Raw genomic sequence first — 25089 nt, 5'->3', positions numbered from 1 at the left:
CCCTTCATAAAACTAGGCAGCTGAGAAATTCTGTGTTGCAAGATATGGCTTCGTTCCTCACATTCTAGGCTTGCCACTTAATCCCTTCCTTTCTAAACAAAAGAACGGGAACTAGAGAAAGCCTGCAAGCAGAAGATTTCTTCTCCATTTCCTCATGTTTCTCATATGTTTTAATAACAAAGAGACTCAAAATGGAAATTCCACTCTAGAGTCTATATGTCCTTAATGGAAGAGTCACAAGCACCAGTTCTAGCAGAAGAGGGATGGATGGATGCAACTGGTTTATGTTTTGTGATTTCCTTGTCATTTTCTGCTGTCCTGTGAAGTGATAGAAGACCAATGTGGCGAGGGGAGAAAAGTACAGACTGAGCTTATCATGAAGAAGTTACAAATAGGTCATGGGTATGACTGATAGGTAGCTCAGAATAGCTGCAAATGTACCACTAGAGGCTGCTAGAGGTAATGTCAGAAGTAGAAAAACCACCAAGAGGTAAATATGAAGAAGTCTTTCATTTTTTTACCCAGGTACGAAAAGAACTAAACAAAAACCTAAGGGGTAAGTCTTGCAAATGCATAATATGTGCACAGGCCTTTAGCCTGAACCCATGCATTTCTGCTGCTTGACTGCTCACTGGAATATTTGTGAGCTCCGGCTGTGAAATTTCATGCTTTATTGATGTCTGTATATTTGCATCTATTGTTTTTGTGTCAGAATACCAAGCTCCTTTGATAAACGCATCAGTGGGCAATAAAATATATGGAAGCAGAGATATAAATGCAGGAAATGAGTCCTTCTTATGCATACGTGATGACTGCCATCAGACATTCTAGGGTAACAGAACCAATAGTTTATTTCCGATATAAATCAAGTATTGCATTTTCAAGTTTTTTTTTTCCTTCTCACCCATAGAAAGGTAAGGATGCTGGTGAGAAATATTTTAATGTGCATTGAACTTGCACATCTTTTTAGGTTATTTTTCTTGCTCACCGAAACATAAAGTTCTTGATTCATAGATTAAAGGAAGAACATATTGGAAGCAGTTTCCATTCATCTAATTTTTTTCTTGTGGTTAATCTTTCCATAGATTACATAAATTGCCTAAAGATGGCAGAACTGCTTTGTGTTATCAGCCAGAAGGGGGGAAAAAATAATAAACCATGCAAACACCCCGGTGTTAAGCTGAAGCTGTTTGTAAAACAGAAAGTTGAGAACAACACATTTTTACAGTTGGGAAAGTTGGGAATAATACTGAATTCATTTGGTTCCCTCCTAATTTGTCTTAACAGATATAAACTTTATACAACACTTGACTTCCCCTTCAGTATTGATTTCCAAGTCTGAATGAAACATCATTTTATTATTATTATTATTTTTAAAAAGTGGAGTGTGTTTTTATGTGCATTTTTAAACTTAGAAAAAAATACAACCTGCTATTCATCTTTTTTTTTAAAAAAAATCTATAATACCCCTTCCTTGGGGAAGAAGGCTGATATTTTTGTTGTTGGTTTTTTGCTTTGTTTTTATATTAAACACACAAACAAAAAAATCATAATGCAGTCTTATGGTGTTAACTTCGAAGTTCTACTGAATTCAGTGGAACTCTTCCCCAAGTAAGAGTGTATCGGGTGGAAGCTTTAATAAGTCAGAAGTTTCACTTTATATATATCTTCACTAAAAGGAACACAATATATCACACTTTTTGGCATTTTGTTAGTTTCATTAAATAATTACTTACTTGGAGATATGAATTTTTGTCTGTCTCATCTTATAACTGGCATTGGTCAAAAAGCATACAGACCCTATATACATATACACATCAGAGCTTTCATTTTTATTATTTTTAAAAGTTACTTTAAACATGAAAGATTGATCAGCGATTGTTTCTCATATCATTTGTGCTTCTTTTTCTTTCCTATTCCATTTGTTTTATTGTATATGTTCTGTTTTAATTATATTGGTCACATCTCGTGCAAAAATGGGCTGTTGTTTTCGATAAGTTGTGTGATCCTTTGTTTTACCCTTTTATGTATCTATATATTTCTATGGCTAGGTTTCTCAAGCTTCATAAAAATTTCAGCTATTAAATGTTGTTTGTTGATATTCTTTTTTTTTCTTTTGTGTTTAATTTTATGTATATATATATATATATATTTTCTTTCTTTCCTTTTGTTTGTGTTTCATTCTCTGCTTGAACCCAAGAACTCTAGCTGCTAGGTTAGAACTCCTGTCTGCTTTCCTGAGCCTTGTTGCTAGTCTTTATGTTATTCTGGTTTGTTCCTTCTTACCCTGCTAACTTCTAGCTGGATTAAAGGGTAAGTGCTTCCCAGTAGCTAGCACAGCTCAGATAATCCGAGCTGATTATCTGACACATGCGATGTGCTTTTTTTTCCTCCTCTTGAATCTTTCTCATGTTTAGACTTTCTAGTAGAAACTTTCATATTATTTTCCCGACCTTAGGTTTGAAGTATAAGTTTCCATACTGAAATTAGGGTGCATGTATGGTTTGCATAATTGCCTTCTCTCCCTGGCTTTCATATTGGCATCAACCGATCCTCTTAGTAAAAGCCAACCATTAACATTTCTTTTTTTTTTTTGTTTTTTGTTTTTTGTTTTTTTTTCATCCAAAGGTTGTAAACATGAATTAGCATCACAACGAGACTGTTAACTCCTACCTTGCTGTTGTTTTCATGGAACTGACATCTAGTGTGGCTGCTTTAATGCCTGACAACAGATCATTCTGCACTTTGCCAATTTACTGTTCTTCCTTTTTTGCTTTATTCCCCCTTCCAATGATTAGCATGATGTAATGCAACAGCAGAATGATGTTAAGGCTGGACACTTCAAGAGTAGAAAGGTAGGACAGTGAACCTGTGAGGGAAGGTGCAGTGTATTAAAGGGAGAAAAGTCAGAAAGGACCATAATAAAAATTCCCTTTGGGTGCAAGGAGGACTCCTTATTCAGTAACAGGTCCCAATTATCTACACATTTTTTAAAAGTGGGTACTAGGCAGATGTTCATTTGGATGGGCATCCGGATGTGGTTGGTGAGTGTGTGTTTGTGTGTGGTTGTATGCACACATGCGCACATATACATGGTGGAAAAATAGCTTAGACACAACAGGGTTTCTTCCTTTACCCCATTTTCACCTTCCGCTCCTTCCCACTCCCAAGAAAATTCATTCAAAAAGGAATGTATAGCATGCAATTTCAAATATATAACTCATAGCCAATCAACCCCTTTTTTTAAAAAAAAAAAGCAAAGTAGGGAATCTATCATTTTATTCTTTGTTTGATTTTTCCCTAGTAATATTTGAGGATTGTTTTTGTTTGTTTTTGAAAAACAAGCTGAAAATGCTTTCTAATTAAGCAGAGTTGGGGTTTTTTTTACCTCTGGTAAACGTTTATAGAAACAATATGTTGTACTAATTCTTTATTCATGTTCAAAAAGCTGTTCCTCAAACAAATGGTGAGTGCACCTTTACTTAAGAGGGAATTGAAACTGTAGTATTGTCACGAGAGCTGGCAAATATGTATCTGGAGTATTCTGAATATGAAAATATGGAGCAGGTGGATTCATTCCTCCTGACCCTGAAAAAAATACTCCTGCTCTTTTCCTTTTTCTTTTCCTTTTCCTTTTCCTTTTCCTTTTCCCTTTATTTCTTTTTTTTTTCCTCATACTTTGGATACCAAGCAGAATTTCATCATCACTTGTAGCAAATATGTAATTTTTTAAAATCATTTTTTTTAAGTTGGTGGGGGAGGAATAGTGCAGATTTTTAATAGAATATTTGATTTATATTATTCTTTTCTAATTATGTTTCTTTTTCTTCTTATTTTTTTTAAATGACTGAATGAATTCTGGTCTGACAGCAGTATATGTATGTTGCATTAGAATGCATTCCTCTCCTCTTAACTGCTTTACTTTCAAAATGTGTGTGCTTTTAGTTGCTTCAGGTCTATATTTTTCTTTCATGAGAACACTGCTATGTTTTCTTGTATTGTCAACTTGCAGATGCTACATTTCAGGAATACAGTATTAAAATATAAATTTGGTTTTCACATATTTTTCATGGGTTTTAAACATAATGAAAATCATTAGGATTTTTTTAACAGCAGTTCAGAAAAAGAAAATTGCCCATCCCCCAAAATTTCAAAATGTTGCAAATGCTATATTTTTTTCCTTCTTAAAATCTATTTATTGAATGGACCATTTTGTTCATTTAGAAACTATTAAAACTATTAGCCACTAAATTCTGAATATAATGTGATCATAATTTAGTAACTGATAGCCACATTCAGTGTTAAAAAGGAAGCTTTCAAAACAAATGTATGGTAAATCGGTATGCTTGTTCATACCACAGGGAGTAGAACAGCATGGTCGGCTTTATTAAAACTCCAAAACTGAGTACTGATCCTTTCTAAATAAACATATTTTAAGCCCTCTGACTCAAGACAAGGCTATAGTGCACTGTAAAACAGCAAGAGAAATAGGAATGTGGTTACATTTGTTCTTCTGAATATCCCAACCACAAATACTGTGTGGTGCTTTAGGTGTAACATAAACATAAGTTTACATACTGCTTAAATTCCTCCCTTTTAAAATCTGAGCATGCTGATTCCTAAAATGTAAGGTGTTCACCCCCCAAAAGTAAGGACCTTATGCTATCAAAAAGAGTTACAGATATGTGATGATATCTGTTTGTCTGTTTGTTCCAATAGCTGTAATAAAAGTAAGGTGTAAATTATGCCATCATAAATGTATGAATCCTTCAGGGATTGCAAGACTTGATTTTGCAGCAATGGACACACATCACAATAGACAAAAGTGTTCTCAGACACTTTGCTGTGATGTTTTTATTATCTAGTCCTTACCTTTTTCTATATCCATGAGCTTAAAAGACTCTAAAGAAGCATAGCAAGAGGCAGCTGTGCCTACGAGAGAATTGGTTTAGCTGACAGTCTTTTTGCCCCTTCATCCACAAATGTGCAGAGCCAAAAAAGGGTTAAAAATGTTGGAAAAAAAGTTGCCATACTTGCTTCTGCCAATAAAGTATCTTCTGGAAATATCTTTAAATGAGTAACTGCCATCAATCATTGTCATCCCTTTATTTCATGTCTCCTGATGAGGTTGACTAGTGTCATTGTTTATTACTGTCCAAACCATAAGTTCATTCTTTTAACGTCAAGCAGTTATGACAAGCACGCATTTTCCAGATGAATAAAATACAAAGTCACCTTTTACTTTACAATTGGATGATTGTTGGTTGTGTTTTTGATAATTTTTTAAATAAACAAATCTGTTCCAAAAATTTATTTGGATGCTCATTTGCCATTTCAGCTCAAACAAAGCTATGTATATTTCTTGTAAAAACAGATTTAAAAGCTCTCAGAGAAATGAATACCTTGCAGCCTTTGATAGCACAAGTCTTGTATGCGGCTTTGCGCCCGTTCCTAAGGCTCCAGCTGAACGTTATTAAACAAAAAATTAGAAAGCAGTAAATAAATAGAAAGAGAAAGGTATTTCTGTCTCCTCTAATGAATAGATCCTATAAAAATAGTGGCTCATCCAGAACCAATCTATAATACAGGGTAGGAGGAATTCATTATTTTTCAAAACAGTGTCTTTCTGAAAGCAACTTAGCTTTCCAGTTTCAAACTTGTACACAAAGCATCATTAATGATACTCAATGTGTTTTATACCAAGTCAGATCATTCATCCGTCTAACCTCAAATGATTGGCAATATAAAGGCTACAGAGCCTGGATCCTGTTTATACAAACTCTAAATAGAATTCTCTTTCTTTCTTTCTTTCTTTCTTTCTTTCTTTCTTTCTTTCTTTCTTTCTTTCTTTCTTTCTTTCTTTCCTCCTACTAACAGCAATTCCATATTACTAGGAAGAATTACTAACTCCATATCACTATAGAGAGGAAACATGGGGTTCTTCAGGTTGCTGAATACTCAAAGTGTATTCAGCAACCTGAAGTGGCACTCAGAGTGCCAGACTGAATGGCTGAATCTGAATGATCTAGAAGTTCTAATGGAGCAACATCTGCAGGGTTACAGATTTCCCACCCATGCACCCATGTTCTAGATGATCTCCTATTATTTGGACCAGAGATGCACTGAGATTATAGAACAAAAAAGTAGTCTAACTAATATAATATTCTTTAAAAATTTTCCACAAACACAGAAAGAAAAATATAGTTTTCAAAGAGTTTTAAGTAATAAAAGAATCACATTGGAAAGGAATTGTATATGACTGTAGAAATATGCATTAGTATATGCTGTCAAAAAGATGATTTCAGGATTTTTAGAACAACCAAAACACTTGATGTGATCAATAATTATCTAAGATGTCTATAATCTATTTGTATATTTTTATATTGGCAAAAATGATCTAATTCTTTCTGACAACTGGTTAGAATATTTTTCAAACTTTACTGAATATATTTGAATAATAGCTGGCAGGAAGTATATTAAATTCACTGGCTCCATGTGGAATATAAATTACAGCAGAATGGAAAGTAAAAAGGGACATAGGGACATAGGTCTGGATTACATACACTGTTTTTCTTATATAGAAAGATGTTTCAGTAGAAGACTATTATTCCCCTCCATCCAAATCACCACTTGCTACAAATGTAAGCCAAAGAAAAACCCTAAAACAGCATGCTCGTATATTTATGTTATATTTGAAGGTGGGGGTAGGAAGAATCAGCATTTTTCATTTAGGTTGCTAATTAATATTTTACCTTCCAACATAAATTCTAGGGGACGCGGTGGCGCTGCGGGTTAAACCACTGAGCTGCCGATCGGAAGGTCGGCGGTTCGAAACCGCGCAGCGGGGTGAGCTCCCGTTGCTAGTCCCAGCTCCTGCACACCAAGCAGTTCGAAAACATGCAAATGTGAGTAGATTAATTGGTACCGCTTCGGCGGGAAGGTAACGGCGTTCCGTGAGTCATGCCGGCCACATGACCACGGACGGGTCCTTAGGGACAACGCCGGCTCCAAGGCTTAGAAACGGAGATGAGCACCGCCCCCTAGAGTCGGACACGACTGGACTTTACGTCAAGGGAAACCTTTACCTTTACCTAACATAAATTCTAAATATTCTAAAACACTGCACGTTCTTTTCTTTGGCGCTAGATAATAATTACGGTATGCTATTCAAACGTACGGTCTCTGGTCTCTGATACTGTGTCTCTTATTTTTGGATCTCCAATACACTACATAGATATGATGATGTACATGTCCCACCATCTCAGAACTTTGATGTTCCTGATCACCAGAGCTGCTGTAGTTGCATACTGAGCTGGTTTACATGAATGTGCCACAACCTGAGTATGAAGCAGCCACAAGCCTAGTGCTGGTTTTATGCGCTCTTCAGACACTTATGCAGATACTGCCATGGTATTTGAAACACTGGTGATATGGAGAATGCTATAAGTTAAGGCCAGGAATCTGGGAATTGCATCTGCTGCAATTCAGTAGATTAGGGAAGGATGCTTCCATAATCACACATACCTCATGCTCTGTGTTCAGGCTATTTTCACAGAAATGCTATCCGATAGTTCTCACAATATATGGGCTATGTGCATAGCAGTGGGACATGGAAAGAATCAGCACATCCTGAAATATCCCATGCTTCCAAGAACATGAACAGCAAATCTAGACTGCACAGGCTTACATGAAATAATTGACAAAGAAGTCAAGATAGTGGGAAAGCACAGAAGGACGGGTAGCACAACTGAATCTGACTGTGTAAGCAAACAGTGTATCATATGGTTAGAGATGTATCTGCAGTGAATCATTCTGGAATGAACTTGGAATAACCTAGAGGCATGACTTATGGAAGAGGGGGTTCTAGTTATACATAGAAGATGAAAAATTTAGGAAAAATGGTAGGTTAGAAACCTAGTATTTCCACTTTTCTGTGTAACTGAAGATCTTCTGCAGACCCTATATGGGGAAGTATTCCCATATCAGTTGTTTCTGCCAACAGAGAAACTCCTATATTCCAGTGAACCACAATTTTCTAAGTGTCCAGGTTCACAGCGACGTACTCATCCAGATGATTGCTTGTCTAGTTTTTGTTTAGACTGCACCAATTCCCCTGCTGGGTCGCCACATAAGTGCTGCTTGTCTAGATTATGCCTGAAATCAGGACCTTGAGACAGGTGAGATCAGTTCTAGAGTCAAAGCATGCTGGCACTGATCCGGGCACTTCAAGACAGACAGGTCTGAGAAAGTATAGAAATAGCAGAGAATTATTCAGGCAGGGTCTCAACTTTGCTTATTAGCCAGGTTATATGCAGCCCATTGGCTGTTTTGAGGGAAGGCAGAGCCAGTGATTCTAGAATAACCAAGTTGGTATCACCTGTTTTTTATTCTGGTAGAGTAAACTGGGTTAAGGACTAATGAACATACACATGCATTACAAGCCCAGGTCTTTAGCTTTGTGGAGATGAGGGATTCCTTGCATTGATTCCATTCTTAAGACCTGTTTTTACTGCCAAAAGGAAAAGGATCATGTGACTCCACATATACTTTAAGCCAAGTGTACCCCTCCATTCCATATGTGGTGATAAAGGGTCTTGTATATGCTTTTTTCTTTATTATTTAAAAAGCATGAAGAACACTTCATTTATTTTTAATGAGTTCGAAAAAAGGCAGAATAATTAAAAGGAAAGCATAGTTCAAGAAGTGTGATACCTCTAAGGTCATAATTCTATCCACTTAGAGGAGGAGGGGCCCTTTAAATTCATAAGCCATCAACTCCAACTTCCTTATTAAAGAATCAGACTTGTCAAGACACCATGTCTCATAATTGAAAAAGTCATGAAATATATCTGAACATAACTGGCAAAAGAAGGCCTCCAGCCAATTTGTCAGCTTGCAGTCTTCTCCGGGAAATTTGAACACTACAGACTTCAAAATTAAAGAAAAATAAAATAAAATAAAAAAGCTTGATGCAGCTTATTAAAGCTATTTTTTTAAATGTATTTAGGCTTGAATTTGGAAGAAGACAGATTGCAGGGGGAGCAGTTCAGACTCTTATTAGTGCATTGTATTAATTCAATTGATGTTGTCCCAGAGGGACGTGGGGGATAGGGTATCATTTGTCAAAACAGAAAGAAACCATCTGATTGGTTGTTGAGAGAGCACAATATTTTGAACCCCAAGGTTAGAATGGATCATGCTGAAGTGATTGCATTTGAAAGGAGAGTAAATTTGCAGCCAGACTGATCTGCAATTCTATTAAGCCAAGATAATTTAGGTTGAAATCATATATGTATACTGTGTGTGTGTATACACACACACACACACAGAGTATATACAGTATATACATACAAACATACATACATATAGCCAAATTCTAAGAAGACATTTTAAAACACCCTCATTTTTTCCTTATCATTATTGATGTTTCAATTGCATAAATACACGGGCAACCAGAGGTGGTGGGGACAACTGACAAAGTCATGACAATTGCATGATGGCATCATGACTGATGGAATGTCATTGTGGCTTCTCTGCATGGATGGTCCATGCCTCCATGGAGATCCATTGATCCCTTGTATAAATAATCTATTGACAGCATCCAGCTAAGTATTCAGGTTACGTTACAAATATGAAACCAAGAACTAATCTGTAATTTGAAAAAAAGATTGGTAGGGTCAAAATGCTTTGTAATGAACAAAGTAAGTGAAATTATACTAAAATAAAATAAAAGCCATACAGTATTACAAGCTCCATTCATCTCAGTTGTGCTTTCTTCTAATCATGCACAGGATCAGGCCATAAGTTTTAATTCAAAAGATTCAGTATCAAGCACGATCACTGTTGTCTCTTGCAATTCACATTGTATTCTTTGCATTTGTGACCTTTTAAAAAGCCAGCATCTTTTAGGTAGTTCATTTGTGATATAGGATAAAGATTATTCATTTTCTTTGCCTTTTTAAAAAGCTCTTTGAACTCTTTAATATATGAAGCAGGCATTCTCAAAGCAATTCATAAATAGGAGCAATAAAGAAAGAAAGAAACTTTCTTTATCAGCATGGCTCCACTTGCTGTTTGAAATCCAGAACTTTATTTTTGGCTGTGGTTTTGATGTAAAAGCCATTCCCAAGAAACATTAGGTCTTCATGTTTGGTGTTATTGTGCTTTTCAGCTTCTCTAATGCTCTCAAGAGTCTTGAAGGCTGAATTTTAAAAGTGGGGATTTAATTCCTGCTTTATTTGTTAAGGATTTTGGCAAGACGTCAAGTAGCAGAGACAGTGGGGAAAAAAGAATTTGGGATTTCCTCCCTCCTGATTGAATAAAACACTTGGATCAGGACTGGAAGGTCTCTTTGTAACCACGTTCCTCTCTGCACTTCTTTCCTGAAGTGTATAATATTTTAAATTAAGTCTTGTGAATTATAGTTTAGACCAGGGTTTCTCAACCTCAACACTTTAAGATGTGTGGACTTCAATTCCCAGGATTCCCCAGCCAGCTAAACCTAAACACTGGTTTAGAATCCACAACTAAGTGCCATTAAGTGAAATTTGACTTGACTCCCAATAGGCTTAAACTGGACGAGGTTCCATACTGTTTTTTTTTCTCTTCCAAATAAGTAGAAGCAGAAGTTAAATATTGAGACTATTCTATTTATATATTGCAATTCTTAATCATATTGAAAAATAAGCTATGCACTGCCATTACACTTCCATACTTTTAAAGGCATACCCTTCCTTGCTGTTTTTTTCATGGAAAATGTAAATCTTGAAGCATAAAATAAGTAAAGTGTGGCTTTTACTGCAGGTTGAACAGAAGAACAGATGGTATTTGGGTTCCCCAATACTGAAATGGATTCATGTTTACTTAAATATACTATAATGAACCTCCTTTCCTTAGAAGGGCAGAATCTATTACATTCATTTAGAAATGATAAATAGGAACTTGCATACTATAAGAATCCCAACATCTAGTTTGTTCTGTGGACAATTTGTTTTGGGTTGAATTTTTTATTTTTGGAAGACTGAAAATTTAATAACCCTCATTGTTATTCTGTTAAAATATAAAATAAATGCAATCCAGTAATGGGGAGATAAGATTATGATTCTAGTACCTTTGGCAATACAAGCCATTCCGTAAGTGTTGCAAGTTGACAATGGAAGCTGAAGAATATATCTGATTAAGGCTTGTGAGCCTGAAATTCAACTAAATGCTACAGCAACTTAGTTCTCATGCTTCATGTTATATATTTGGTACATCAAACACAATGTTTTTCTAAATTGTGTCTTTCTCTATATGTATAAATGAACAGATGCAGATAGAGCTCAAAAGCATGGCATGGATGAATTTATCTCTTCCAATCCCTGTAATTTTGACCACGCTGTACTCTTTGAGATGCTTCAGCGCCTCACTTTGGACCACAGACTTAATGATTCCTATTCTTGTCTGGCAAGTATATTCTTTGGTCTATGCAATGTAAATTCTGAGCACTAATGTCTTGACTACTGAAAGTGTGCTGCTGTCAGTGGAAATGTCAGTGCCTGCTTCTTCCAGGTCCAAATTTGGTCCTAAGAGATCTCATATCTCAAAAATACCCTCTGTTGAAGTTACTTTCCTAGCAACTATTTCTGCACAGGACAAATATGTCTGACAGAGTCAACAGATCTCCTCCAATGGGAGGAGACGGGCGGGGACAAATTGGATAAATAAAATAAATAAAAATAAAATAAAATATGTTTATTAGAAAGAGCTGTTATAACTGGAAAGATCCTTCAGATCCACTGTCTTCCTGTACAGTGAACTAGAAGATCACAAAGAATGAGTATGGTCTGCAGTTGTGATACATTCAATCTTTATTTGATTTTTAGATGTTAAATCAGCCCATGTAGCTTGCAATGTAAACCCAACTAAAGTCAGGATTTCTTATTGATATTGAGAGACAGAGATAGAGATATTGCAATGATAGTAGAAGGATAGTTCTAGGACACCATGTTGGCCATTCAATATTAAGGAATTTTATCTTGCAGCATTATTTGGAAGCCCTGTATATGTTGACAAATGATTTAACATACTATTTGATGTACTAGTATTAAAATGTTCATTGTTTATAAACAAACTCAATATTTTTCTGAAAAATATTAAGATACACTGCTAAATAAAGAAATGTAAGATTGGTTCATTACAGTGTAATCCTATAATCCTATATCTGAAAATATATTTAACTATTATAATTATTTTAGTAATTTGAAAATAGTGGTGCTTTCTTCCAAGAAATTGGGAAAGGGATTGAAATCTTTGTTTAAAAAATGGTGAATATTAAGCTTTCATTTTAAAAAATACAAAATAATCTTATATGAACTAAATAATAATTAGCTAATATTTTATATTTTTATATGAACTAAAGTGAATGATTATTTCTTTCACAACTTAATTGAGACGGATGCTTACCAAGATTTAGCTCTGTAATCTGTTGTTTTGGTTTGGTTTGTTTCAGAGCTTATGCTCTGGTTCCTCCTACGTTAGCATTAAAAAAATGTGAATAGGGTTGTCTCTCTTTTCTCAAGTCTTGGTAACAGGACTGGGGGAGGAGCACTGGTGTCAGCAGGATGAGATTTTGGAGAAGAAGGCAGTGCATTGTTCAGCAGAATGTGCCAGAGGACCCCCAAATGCAGCAGGGCAGATTTAATACTTTCTGGAGAAAGTGCAGTAATGCATTTAAGGGGTACTGTGGAGAGTTCCTTTATTCCAAGATTAAAAATTACTTAACTGCAAAACAATGACATTTTTAGATCATAAGCATTCATGGAGGTAAGGGGTTATCTTCTCTTGGCCATAAGTTGCTTTTGCAACTTTTCACTGAACTTCCTCAGTTCAATGAAAGTTCAAATAATTAAAAAGTTGCCCATTCACAGGATGAAACGTGTGTTCAAGTCTAGAAGCTTTTGACAAGAAAGGAAAACAATAAAAATACAGTAGAAACATAATTAAGTAACAAAAGAAGATTGCCGTAAATACATCATCCATTAAAATCTATAAAATAAATGTGTAATCACCTGATTAGCCTCAGTCATCAAGGGCAACTGAAAAAATATTAAAGAATGGAGCAAGTCAACCTGTTGACATTTGGTAGGTAAAACATGCACATTCTATTATTTCTCTTGAGTGTATCTCAAGCCAACCTCCAATATTAATTTAAACTGGTAGTAATAATAAGAAATAATGTCCAATGTCAAAATAAATTAAAACAATAAATAAGTACAGATAAAACCAACAAGTTCAAGGACAATGAAAGTGTATGAAAGTTGTGCAGACAATGCAACACACGCCAAATATTTTTACCAGTGGTACCCAGTATTGTTCTAACACTTCTAAAACCACTATATAAGAACAAAAGAACACTCATTAAAACATTACAATACAATAGATTAAAACATTACAATACAATAAAGAAAACAGAGCACTATTTTAATATAAAGCTCATTCATAATGCTTACGTTAATAGCATGCATACATTTTTCATTTTTCAGTTTCTTTGAAACCTTTCCAGATAACTAGCTTTTAAAAAAAGTAAGAAAAAGAAGGAATATGTGTTTCCAAACTACTTCTGTAGTAAATGAGCCTCCTAGAGTCATGTCAAATCTTCGGGAAGGTAACATAAGGCCTATGGACTATAGATTGCCCACCCTGGCTTTAGAATTGCAGTTTGGGGATCTAAATTTAAACAAGGTTAAACATTTTCAGCTGCTTAAGCATAATCCAAAATTATATTGTCAAAGATGAGGCAGCACACAACATATTTTTGAATTGATGATAGAAAGACAAAATAAAAGGGAAACATTGTTGGAGTGTAGAAAATTTAACTTTATATTATTATTATATTATATTATTATGTCCTGGCAAATCTCTAGGTGCACCCCTTTTCATTAATAGAGGGAATACACATCTCTTTTTAACTGAATTAGCCGAGCAGAAGCTTAAACAGTGACTTTCACAGAAATATGTATCTTGTTGCTAATAATTCTCTAGCTATTCAACTTAGATATTATTTTTCCATAAAAAATTGAAAGATGTCTGGTGATCGTCAATTAGAAGACATGAACTCCACATGAAAGAAGAGCCTAGATTATTTCTGCCGGGTGACTCTACACAGAAGGCCTAATTTTTTCATCACCATCAATACAAGTGTATGTCCATTGTTGAGGATAATTGTGCCAGTTAGAAATAACAGATCTGGTCATATACCACAACAACATCTTGTTTCACTGCTTTGGCCATGTGATGTAAGCTAATAATGGCCTAGAAAAAACAACTATGCTTAACAAGGTTGAGGGAGGTAGAAGAAGTGAAGATGGCAGATAAAATAGATGATAGTTTCAAAGAGATTTACATTACTCTCATTGGAAGAGCTACAGATTGTTGCTGGGATTAGACTGAGATGGTGAATATTTGTTCAGGCAGTCATCAGGAGTCAAACCCAATTCAGTGGTACCTAACTAATTAACATAAGGGACACGGTGGCGCTGCGGGTTAAACCGCTGAGCTGTCGATCGGAAGGTCGGCGGCTCGAAACCGTGCGGCGGGGTGAGCTCCCGTTGCTCGTCCCAGCTTCTGCACACCAAGCAGTTCGAAAACATGCAAATGTGAGTAGATTAATTGGTACCGCTTCGGCGGGAAGGTAACGGCGTTCCGTGAGTCATGCTGGCCACATGACCCGGAAGTGTCCTATGGACAACGCCGGCTCCAAGGCTTTGAAACGGAGATGAGCACCGCCCCCTAGAGTCGGACACGACTGGACTTTACGTCAAGGGAAACCTTTACCTTTACCTAACTAATTAACATGTAAGAGATTGGCTGATGAATGTTTAGAAATTTCACCTAATCCAGAATGTATCCAGACTATGGACTGGCACCTATCAGGAGTATGTTTATATAAAACTTCTATAGTTTTAATTTCATTGCTTGCTTGGTTTATATACCACCACACTTCTTTTCATACAATAAAAAACCAAAGTGATCATGACAGAGAAACAGAATGATACAAAAAAAAATAATAATCCTTAAAATGTTGAAAACTTTTCATAAATTATTATAAAGAAACAGCAGTGGTAACAGGTATACCCAAAACAGAGCATAAATACATGCTCTTAAAAGTTGACTTGTTCCAAAGAGCATGTGGGGGGGGGAAGCTAAGATTTTTCTAAAGATCAGGAGAGATGGAGCCATCTGAATTTCTGATGGGAGGCTAATCAATGGGATAGTGACCAAGTTGTTCTTGCTCTCCCCTGGATTTCATGTGGGGGAGGAACCTTCAGCATCTGGTAGCCATTTGTTGTTATCAGTCTCCTGGCACAGAATAACTGAATTGACTCCCATTGACAGGGATCTCAAGTCCCAGTCAATTTTCTCATTCATCAAGCTGACATCCAGCAATACAATCTTAAACCCAGGTCTCTGATTTTGGAGCAATCAGCTTCACATTGCATTCTCCTTTTGTTCCTTTTAACTCTAATTCTGTTCACTCAAAATTATCGGATTGCCGTTTCCCTGCCAGAGATCACATCTGCTCACATATAACAGAAATTCTGCAAATCAGTTTTTGGTGTGGAATTTATGTAGGTGAGCAACTGAAGCAAATGTAGGATCATCAGTGGCTTTAAAATCCAGAATTTAGAATTCAGAGGATGGTCTTATCAGTTTATTCCAAAAAATAAAGAATTGTGTGGGATTTTAAAGATGAACACATTTTAACACCATATAAATTACAAACTGTGCCTCCACTGTTTTTGTTGTTATTCTTATTGTTAACAACTCTTGTTTCCATAAGGCATCTGATGAAGACTGAGAGACCTCCCCAAACTAGCATCTTTTCTTTCTCAAGCCCATGATGTACAGTCTGACTTGATTTCCCACAGTCTGATATAGGCAGAATTCTCTGGGAAAACAAAGAAATTGACTCATTACAGATAACACAGAGGCAACAGTTTTTGGCAAGGAGAAGCATTTGGGAGGGGAAGCAGAGGTGTTGTTGGCACCACTTACTGAAAATTTCTGCCACAGTTTCATAGCCACAGGCTCCTTTGAGTTGCTCTCTGCAAACAATGTTTTAGAAAAGGCCTGGGCTGTCCAACATTTGCTTCCTATTTAAGTATGATTTGTGCCTTTATGCCTAGTAGATTTGCCATGTGAGGTCTAGTATATTCAACTCTGCTGCTCTAGAAGCTACAGAGATAAGGTGGCTATCTTTAATAATGGAATCAAACAAAAATAATAGGATTTGATGAAAATTTACATTGAAACATTCTGAATTTAGCTGTATTGCAGACTGGAAGAATGCAGGTTTTGTGAAATGTCAAAATATATGATTTCCAAAAGATCCTGCATTTTAAATGAAGGAAGTCACCCATACTCAAGAGGAAATGCTGGAAGGTTAGGCCATGGAGTTTGTTTTAATTTACTATTTCAGGAGTGCCTGTGATTTTTTTTTTTTAAATTGGGAAGGGGGATGTCAAAATCTAAATTCTCATTTTACTTGATTTTTTTTTGTTGATTTCTGTATTTAAACAGTGCTCTAAATAAAAAGAAGAAATCAAACAATATTTCAGTATTTAGGGATGTCATGAAGTTGAAATTTACCATTATTCCTTTTTAAAATGACTTAATGTTTGCATCAGATGAGATTTTTTTTATTGACCATGAATTGTTGGCTATTGTAAACTTCATTTGCTCAAGATGCTGCGTTCCAAGTTGGCTTTTGGCAATGCAGTTAACAATCTGTGAACCATGCAGATTACAGAGGCTATGATTCAGTTAAGTTTATCCCATTCCCTTCTTAGTACAGGGGGTCAAGACCCATATTCCTTGGAGAAAACCTGCAGACTTGGACACAGAGGGGGGAATGAAGTGATGTACAATGTAATGTCATTCTTATGTCATTGTGGTTTCTAACAGGCTCCTGTGTCTTTAGGGGTGATATGTAAATAGCAATTAGTTGGATAGCTGCATCACCCACTGTCCATTTTCTTCACATTCACTGCTCTCTCTCTCTCTCTCTCTCTCTCACACACACACACACCATTCTCAATTATCTAAATTAATAGTTGTCAGGTCTAGCCCAAGAACAACAAGGAATCCATCCAGCCAAACTTCAGTTCTTTATTTACTCACACCGTATAGATAGCATCTTTCCAGACTAAAGCTACTCTACTCTAACCTAAGAGGAAATAACCTGGGAGGCTTGAGGGTATGGCTACTCTGAACCTCTTAGTCTTCCCACGTTCCCGCTCTGGACTGCGTTTTCTCTTATCCTGCTCCCCTCCTTGGAATGTGCTCCCTCCTTCCTGAGAACCAGCTGCATTACTGTAGTCCATCACAATAGCTCACAAAGAGCAAATAAATCACAAATAGATTCATGTCCTTGTGAAATTACGTGGACTGCTATGTGCAGCTCTCAAGCTGTAGAGAGTTGACTCCTTTCCTAAATCCTGAATGATTTGAATCTTAAGATAGAGTCCAATAACCTGGCCTTCTGGGTGAAAGCACCCACTTCCTGCCACTCTACGCTCATTTGCATGATAAATTTGCAGTTCAGTCTCACATGGCACGTTGTGATGAGACAACCTGTCAGAGTCATTGATGAGAGAAAAAAATGTCCTAGATATGAATTTCAGTAACAGAGCAGGGCTTTAAAACTAGGGCACATGGGTAAATGGTAGACTAGGAAATATTCAACACAGGCAGCCAACTCCAGAAAAAGCTTACAGTAAGGAGTAAGAAGAAAACAAAAACTTTAGTTGACCAATTGGCTTGGAACCATCCCCTCCTCTTTTTTGTTTTAATTTGATTTTTGCAGGGGTTGCTGAATGCTTAACTCGGATAATTTAATATCTTGAAAACAATTCTTACAGAAGTTTCAAACTTCTGCTTACATATTTCACAATACAGTCATAACTAGGTCAGATGTATATTCAATTGCCTACTTTTCCCTGTGCTTTAGGAAAAAAGAGAAGCAAAGACTACCTTCAAACATGATTGCAAAGTACACTTCAAGGAAGAAAATGCATCCTTAGATTAACTAGGAAGGACTTGGTGGGAATTCTAATTGTTGAGAAATGTTGCTATAGAACCATTTTCTCAAGAAGAGTTATATAGATATAGTGTGCTGCAATTTTAGAAATACTTTTGTATTTGTGTGTCCTTCATTTGTAGTGTTTTGTTGCAGTTTTCTGGAATACTGAATTCTTCTTTCTGGAAATCAGTGGGTTGTTTTTTGTTTTTTTTTCATTTTTATTTTACCCCTGCCTTCTACTTTGCCAAAATGTTATGGGAAAAACAGAACCAACTGGATTTTCCTTAAGTATGGAAAATGTTTTTGTTTGAGCCTTCACCCAAAAGCAAAATTCCAGGAGTTCTTTTGAAATGACAGAAAGAAAAAAAGGATTCTTTTGACAGCCCACAGTCTGCATTATCCTCCGTCAGCATCTTCATTTTTCACACATGCGCTTTCTGGCAATGCACGTAATAAAAGGAACTATGTCTGTTTTCCATGCCTTTGATTCTGCCCCTCATTATTTTAATCCCTTTTCAATCTGTTTTGGAGTTGGCCCAACAAGGATAAGCAAATCCTTCGATGGAGTTCTTAATTGATATTTCTTCAACTCTCCTCAACAGTAGCTATTTTGGCATCCAGAAAAGATTTGGTGTCATCTGAGTGGTAGAAAATATATTTTAATCTTTTCACAGCAGCATCATTTCAAAGACATAGCATTTGGGGTGCCAGATGGGGTGGCAAAGAAGCTGCCTAAAGGGGCAGGGCACTGATCTAGTCGCCGCAGGAACTTTTCAATTAAAAGATGAAAGAGTTTGCAGTTCTGAAGCATTAGAAAGATATGTCTTGTCAATGACTCAGTATCTCTATCAATACTGATTATTTTTCAATCTGCTCCTGGAGTTCATTTGAACTGTATCTACAGAATTTCATATTAGGTGAGAAAGAATCTACCTGATAAGCTGCTATGGCTAATTGAACTTCCTGCCCTACAAAATGATGGTCTGGTGCTCTGACATGCCGGCATAGATTCATGAGGATGCATCATTGTTAATTTGTCCCTGTGTAACCTTGAACCTTCACTATTAACAATCCTTCTTCCCAGGTGCAGCTGCCCTTATGGATTGTTCAGCTAAATCAACAAATTCAAACAGGATGGGCTGCTGAGGTTATAATGCGATGAGGTTATAATTTGTTGGTAATATTCCAAATAGAGAACAACTTCCAATCATCCTTCAGCCATGCTCCATGGTCTTAGCATTGACATATAAAACCCTGAAACAGCTTGAGCTGTTTAAGTTAAGAGATGTATTTGTAGTAGTTGTTGACTGCCTTCTTCTATGAAATTCTGTCTCCCAGTTATTGACCATATCCCCACTCTCCATGCATTCAAAAACCCATTCACACATGAACATCTGCCACTCATATACCCCAGTAGACTGATATTATTTATTTAAGATCTTTACCTTCCACATCTGAAGTGACTGTCATGCAATCAGAGTATATGCACATTGGTTTGCAGACTTCCATACAGACAGGATCCCAAAATACATGAAGACTGGTGTTAGGACCAGAAGTGCTATCCCAATTTCCACACAAGCACATTTATCTGTAGGGTACAAAATGGCTATTGTTGCTTACTAGAGAATTTATTCCTAAAATAGGAAAAGAGTTCCTCTATGGAAATCTCTTCTTTCATACATAATGCAGTATGTTAGATTATTTTAATCCATTGATTTCAGCGCTATGTTCTAAGCATGATAACGTTTGGAGCTAACTCAGTATATGTACATTAACAGCATAGTTTTTTACTTACATATGTGGTTGTTGCCTAAGAAGCTGTTTGACTCTTTTTGTAAATCAGCCATGCAACACCCTTCTCAAGACTTATCTCATAGACTAGGTAATTCATGTTTCAGTGTTTAAAACTTCTGGCATTGTTTGAGTGAGGTGATATTCTGCTTCTCACTTAGATCCTTCCAGTTGATTTGTCAGGTCAAGACTGCCTTTTGAATGTATAGATTGATGCTGTAATATTCCACTTACAAGTGGCTGATTCACAACTTCAGTTGTCCACAAGAACAGGCATCTATGGTAGGAAGGAGAAGGGGAAGCAAATAATGGCATGTGCACCAGAATGCAAATTGCACAACTACATATCTCAGTCAGGTGTAATGGGGCACATACTAAAAGTTGTGTCCTTTCTGCTATGACATCGAGAAGAGGACAAGTTGGTTTTTCAAACAGAAATCTAGTTGTGCAAAGTTGGATAGCTTCTAAATGTTCCTGTTCTGATATATGTATTCAACATACATATTTCATTTCCATTCCTAATTTGATTTTCTTAAATGGTGGTCTGGTATGTCTTTTTTAAAATTAGTATTTGACACAGCTTTCTTTATTTACTTACAGGGCTGGTTTAGCCCTGGCCAAGTCTTTGTCCTAGATGAATACTGTGCACGTAATGGAGTCAGAGGCTGTCATAGGCATCTCTGCTACCTCAGTGATTTGCTTGAAAGAGCAGAAAATGGAGCAATGATTGACCCCACCTTACTGCACTACAGTTTTGCCTTTTGTGCATCACATGTTCATGGCAACAGGTAAGGTGGACCAGGTGTGTCTCAACCATTGTGGGTAGCATTGCATTTTGAGATGCAGGTTTATTTGGATAATGTATAACTATACTCATAATCTATGTTCTTTACTATGTGGCAAATGGCACACAGTTCTTTGTTTTTGTGCTTGTCTAAAAAAAAGTAACAAAACAAAACCCAAGTCCAACTGGATTCAGACCTTTTAATGCTTGAAGCAGTTTGAAAAGAGTATAGGCTAGCGTAAGAATTCTATCAAACAAGAGACAATTGAATAAACCATTGCCTATTATTTGAGATGAGCAATGTGATGTGTTAAGTCAATATAAACATGCAGATTAAGTATTTCTCATCTTTTTTTATTTTAGCAATAATGGGAGTACAATGAATTATCACTTTTGATGCTCTTGTTATAAATAATTTGTGTGCTGCAATTTGGTTCAAGAAGTATATTTCAGGTCTGAGAGTGACAGAGAAAAACTGTACAAGTATTTCAATCAGTTAAGAATTTGTAGATATTTGGACGCTTTGATCCCATCACAAGAAGATGCAAGGGGAAAACGAGTTGTAGTAGCTGTCTTCTTTTTCTTCAGATCCTTAGCAATAACTTAAGGCCTCTCTAAGACCTCTGCAGGACTTAAGAGAGAAGACGAATTACACAAGGACATTTTGCTGAAATCTGCGTGGGGTCTGCAGGCACCTTGGCTGAAAACCTCTTTGTCAACAGGAATAATACCTCATGAAATCCTCAGTCACAGGGGGGAAAAAATGCTCGTAAAACATTTACAGATCTTAGTATTTAACAGAGAATTGCAGAGAATCTCTTTTTGAAAGGATTTTGGAGTCAGGGTTTTGAATACACATCCTTACCCCCATCACACTTCAAGGCTTATTTATGTAGGCTGAGCACTTGCAGAAAGCATTCACTGCTGTAATCCAATATGTTCATCTGCCTACTTCTTAATGGTTCTACATTACGATTACAGGCTACTCTAACAAGAAGATAGGATTCCTTCTATCCCAACAGAACGGTGTGCAGCAACTTGGTATATATCTCTATTTTGGCTGGACTGAGGGAGCTGCCATTGTATCGCAGAGCCGTCTCTTCTAAATGCCTTAGCAGGAATGAGTATGCTTTAGGCTACATCAGTTTCCCTTTGTACTGAGGCTTGCATGATTATATATGCAAAATTTATTTCGGTTGCCTCGTTATGCCAAGTTTACCTTTGCAATAATGGATCAGAGTTAAATTCAAAGTTAATTGATTTTTTTTAAAAAAAAACATATTCCAAACTTCTTTGAGTCTTTTAGGATAAAGTCCATTTTAAATCTGAAAGTGTTACAGAGATAACTTGCCTTTCTGTATAGATTGCTATAGCATTTGTTGCACTGATGGTTTTCTTTTTGGAAGTTGCATTCTATACAGTGAGATTTCACACTCTGTTCTACATATGCTACTGCATAACAGAGTGTTATAAAATAATGAAGTGTTTTGTAAGCTCTCTGGTAAACATCATCATGAATTATTATACACATTGCTGGTATTTTGCATTGTATGGCTGCCACTCAAGTCACAGTTCGCTTGATCCATCTCGTTAGGTTATGGCGTTCGTCTTGCCTTATTTTCTTTGTGGTTCTGATTTCCCTTTTCTTCTTTTCCTGACGAGTTCTTGGCATCTACTGTTGTCATTTTATTGTTTAACATTTAATTTTTAGCTGGTTTTCTTTCATTTCTTCTGTTACAACACCTTGTTTCCTTCATTTTCTATTTCGCTTTCCTTGTCTTTTTTTTTTTTTTTACTTTAAAACTCAACATCTCCAAAGTCAAACAATGGAAGAGATACTTGGTGGCATACTGCCAGTTGCAAATAACCCCCCAGCCTCTGACGTAGAGGCAAAAAAGGATTCCAAAAAGGAGTCCAAAAAGAGGAAAGATTACAAATCTCAGCCACCTCCAGAGCTCAAAAGGTAAGAAATAGTAGTTTAGATGATGGAACTTTGATCTAGGACATAGAGGAATGTATGTCTTATTGATCTGAAGTATTGGGGGAGCTCAGCCTTACAAGAGAGAGATTGATAGAGAAAGATTAAGTACAAAATCAGAGCAGTTAGTAAAATGCACAGCTTTTCTAACTCAAAATAAATGGTAGCAATTGAGATCAGTAACAATTAGCCCAGCATAATATAATTAATGTTTGGCACTGTGGTATCCTCAGGTCTACCTTCTTCAGTTAGGGCTGATTTACCCAATACAAATACCCAGAGAGAAGTTGCTTGTAATCCCCCATTATCAGTGGGGAGGAGCCCAGGAGTAGGTGCTCCTGTAATAGCCTCCATGTTATTGAATGGCCTCCTGAGAAAAAGTAGACTTGTCCCAACCTTGTTAAGCTTTCCAGTAGCAGGTTAAAACAGAGTGTCTTGGCAGGCTTTTAACTAGTCTGAGAATGCCATTGGTATCTCATATAATTACACTTTGTTCCATTTTGTTTATTTTTGTTGCACTGTTTTTAATTCTATATTATTTTGCTGCAATTGTTTTATATGTACACTACTAAGAGTCCTATGATTGTGATGGCACAAAAACCTGATAAATAAATAAATTCAAGCAACTTAGTAAGATATGTGTACAAATAGCTCTCCCCTATTTGATTGCCAACCTATTTCATCGGTGGACGCACAAGTCTAAGACACTGTGCCTATCCATTTGGATCCAAAGATTTGTGAAGAAAATGTGTCTGAGTTGCTTTTCTATGAGCTCTTGTGCAAGATTTCTCACAGTGTAGCACTGCCATAGGTATTATTTTGCAGAATGAAAAGCCTGCTGAATAAGGCTGTTGCATGTAAACTCAAGTGGACAGTTACAAGGTCTTGCTGAAATGCTTCTATAAAAATTTTGTTCAAGAGTCTACGCAAATGATAGAACTCTTCAATTTAGTCAGAAAGAGGATTCCCATGAGCAGAAGTCTAAACCACTGTGTATACATCACTGCTGTTGTTGGAAAAGATCAGAACATTGATATTTAAACATGTAGAGAGGTTCATTAAATTTCATCCATATGCACAAGACTTGAGCCAGTGGGACACATATTTTTCTAAGTCTTTTTGTCCTGTTGATGTTTAAAGGCACTTGTATAAAGGGGTGCAGATACAAATCCTAATTCTAAGAAATGCAGGTAGAAAGGGCTTTTGTTAATACTCATAGCTACATGGGAGAAGGACATATTTCAAAAGGAGCATGCAGAGGGAGGAAAGGAACAAAATTCTCTGCACATGCTGCAGTTTCCCTGAAGAAAACCAGAAGATGTAATTGTACACTACACAGTAAATGTAACATGTAGTTTGGCTCTAGGGTGTGTTGACTTGAGCTCATTGTGTACAACTGGAAACTTATATAATTTGTATAATTTTCTGGGAGAAATAAATAATTATTCAGGAACATAAGATTATATTTGGGGTGTGAAGATGGGTGACTAATGCACTTAACCATTATGCGACTGCTTTACTTTTCCTAGGTCTTAGTCTTGAATTAATTCTTGTCATGCTAACTAAATCCATTAGCCTTGAAGGGAATGATACACTCAGAACCAAAGGCCTCTCCTTTAATCATTCAAAAGCAATAGTCAGTCGTATTTGTCAAACGAGTAATAGGTGAACAGTTGTTCAGATGATATAAAATGAAATTGCATAAAATTCAGCAGGTTAATGGACTTAGACATTATACAGTTCTGAAAAAAAATGGGATTTGTATTTTTTTGCATATCTTCACCATGGAATATTATCAGAGCTTCATGTGGGTCCTGATGATAATATAAAGGAAGTCTGACTGAACAACTGACACCAATATTTGCCACATATTTCATTTACTACACAAATAGTTATCCAACCTGTGATGTACCATTGTGACAAAGTAAGCACCTCCCTAGATTCAGTAACTGATTGTGTCACCTTTCACTGCAAAAACTGCAACCAATGCTTCCTGTAGTTGATGATCAGTTCTCACATTACTGTATAGGAACTGTGGTCCATTCTTTGATGGCGAACCACTTCTACTTAATGTTTCCTTGAATGAAAGGCTCATTTCAGGTCCTGCCACACCTTTTCTATGCAGTTTAGGTCTGAAATTTAATTTGGCCATTCTAAAACCTTGAGTTTGTTCCTCCTCATCAGCATTCTTGTACACATGTACATAGAACATTCCTCCAGGAATCTGGAGGATCATCCAAGTGCTTTGTGGGCAAACTTGACAGGAGCATCTATGGTCTTCTTAGCGAGCAATGACTTTCATCTTGCCACTGGTGGGATCATGATGATTCACTTCAGCTAAGGCAGGAGAGTCCTGCAAATCCCTGGATGTTGTCCTGGATTTTTTTTTTTTTTTTGTCTCTGTGACTTGACTGAGGGTGGATATACATCTAGAATCTGTGTGATGTGAACTTTACTGTAATGAGGGATACCAAA

General features: G+C 36.5%; 1 protein-coding gene across 4 annotated transcripts in view; it reads left to right on the top strand.

The window, feature by feature from the left end:
- The window catches only part of CADPS (calcium dependent secretion activator), a 393346-nt gene that overhangs the window by 214879 nt on the left and 153378 nt on the right, over nucleotides 1-25089 (top strand). For all 4 annotated transcript variants that reach the window (XM_063291524.1, XM_063291525.1, XM_063291523.1 and 1 more), the window contains exons 12-13: nucleotides 11309-11445; nucleotides 20453-20640. In XM_063291524.1, the coding sequence (XP_063147594.1) occupies nucleotides 11309-11445; nucleotides 20453-20640 (325 nt within the window). The remainder of the gene's footprint in view (nucleotides 1-11308; nucleotides 11446-20452; nucleotides 20641-25089) is intronic.

Source organism: Candoia aspera, chromosome 2 (assembly GCF_035149785.1).
Source record: "Candoia aspera isolate rCanAsp1 chromosome 2, rCanAsp1.hap2, whole genome shotgun sequence".
Classification (NCBI taxonomy): Eukaryota; Metazoa; Chordata; class Lepidosauria; order Squamata; family Boidae; genus Candoia; species Candoia aspera.
This window is presented reverse-complemented; position numbering and strand designations above follow the sequence as displayed.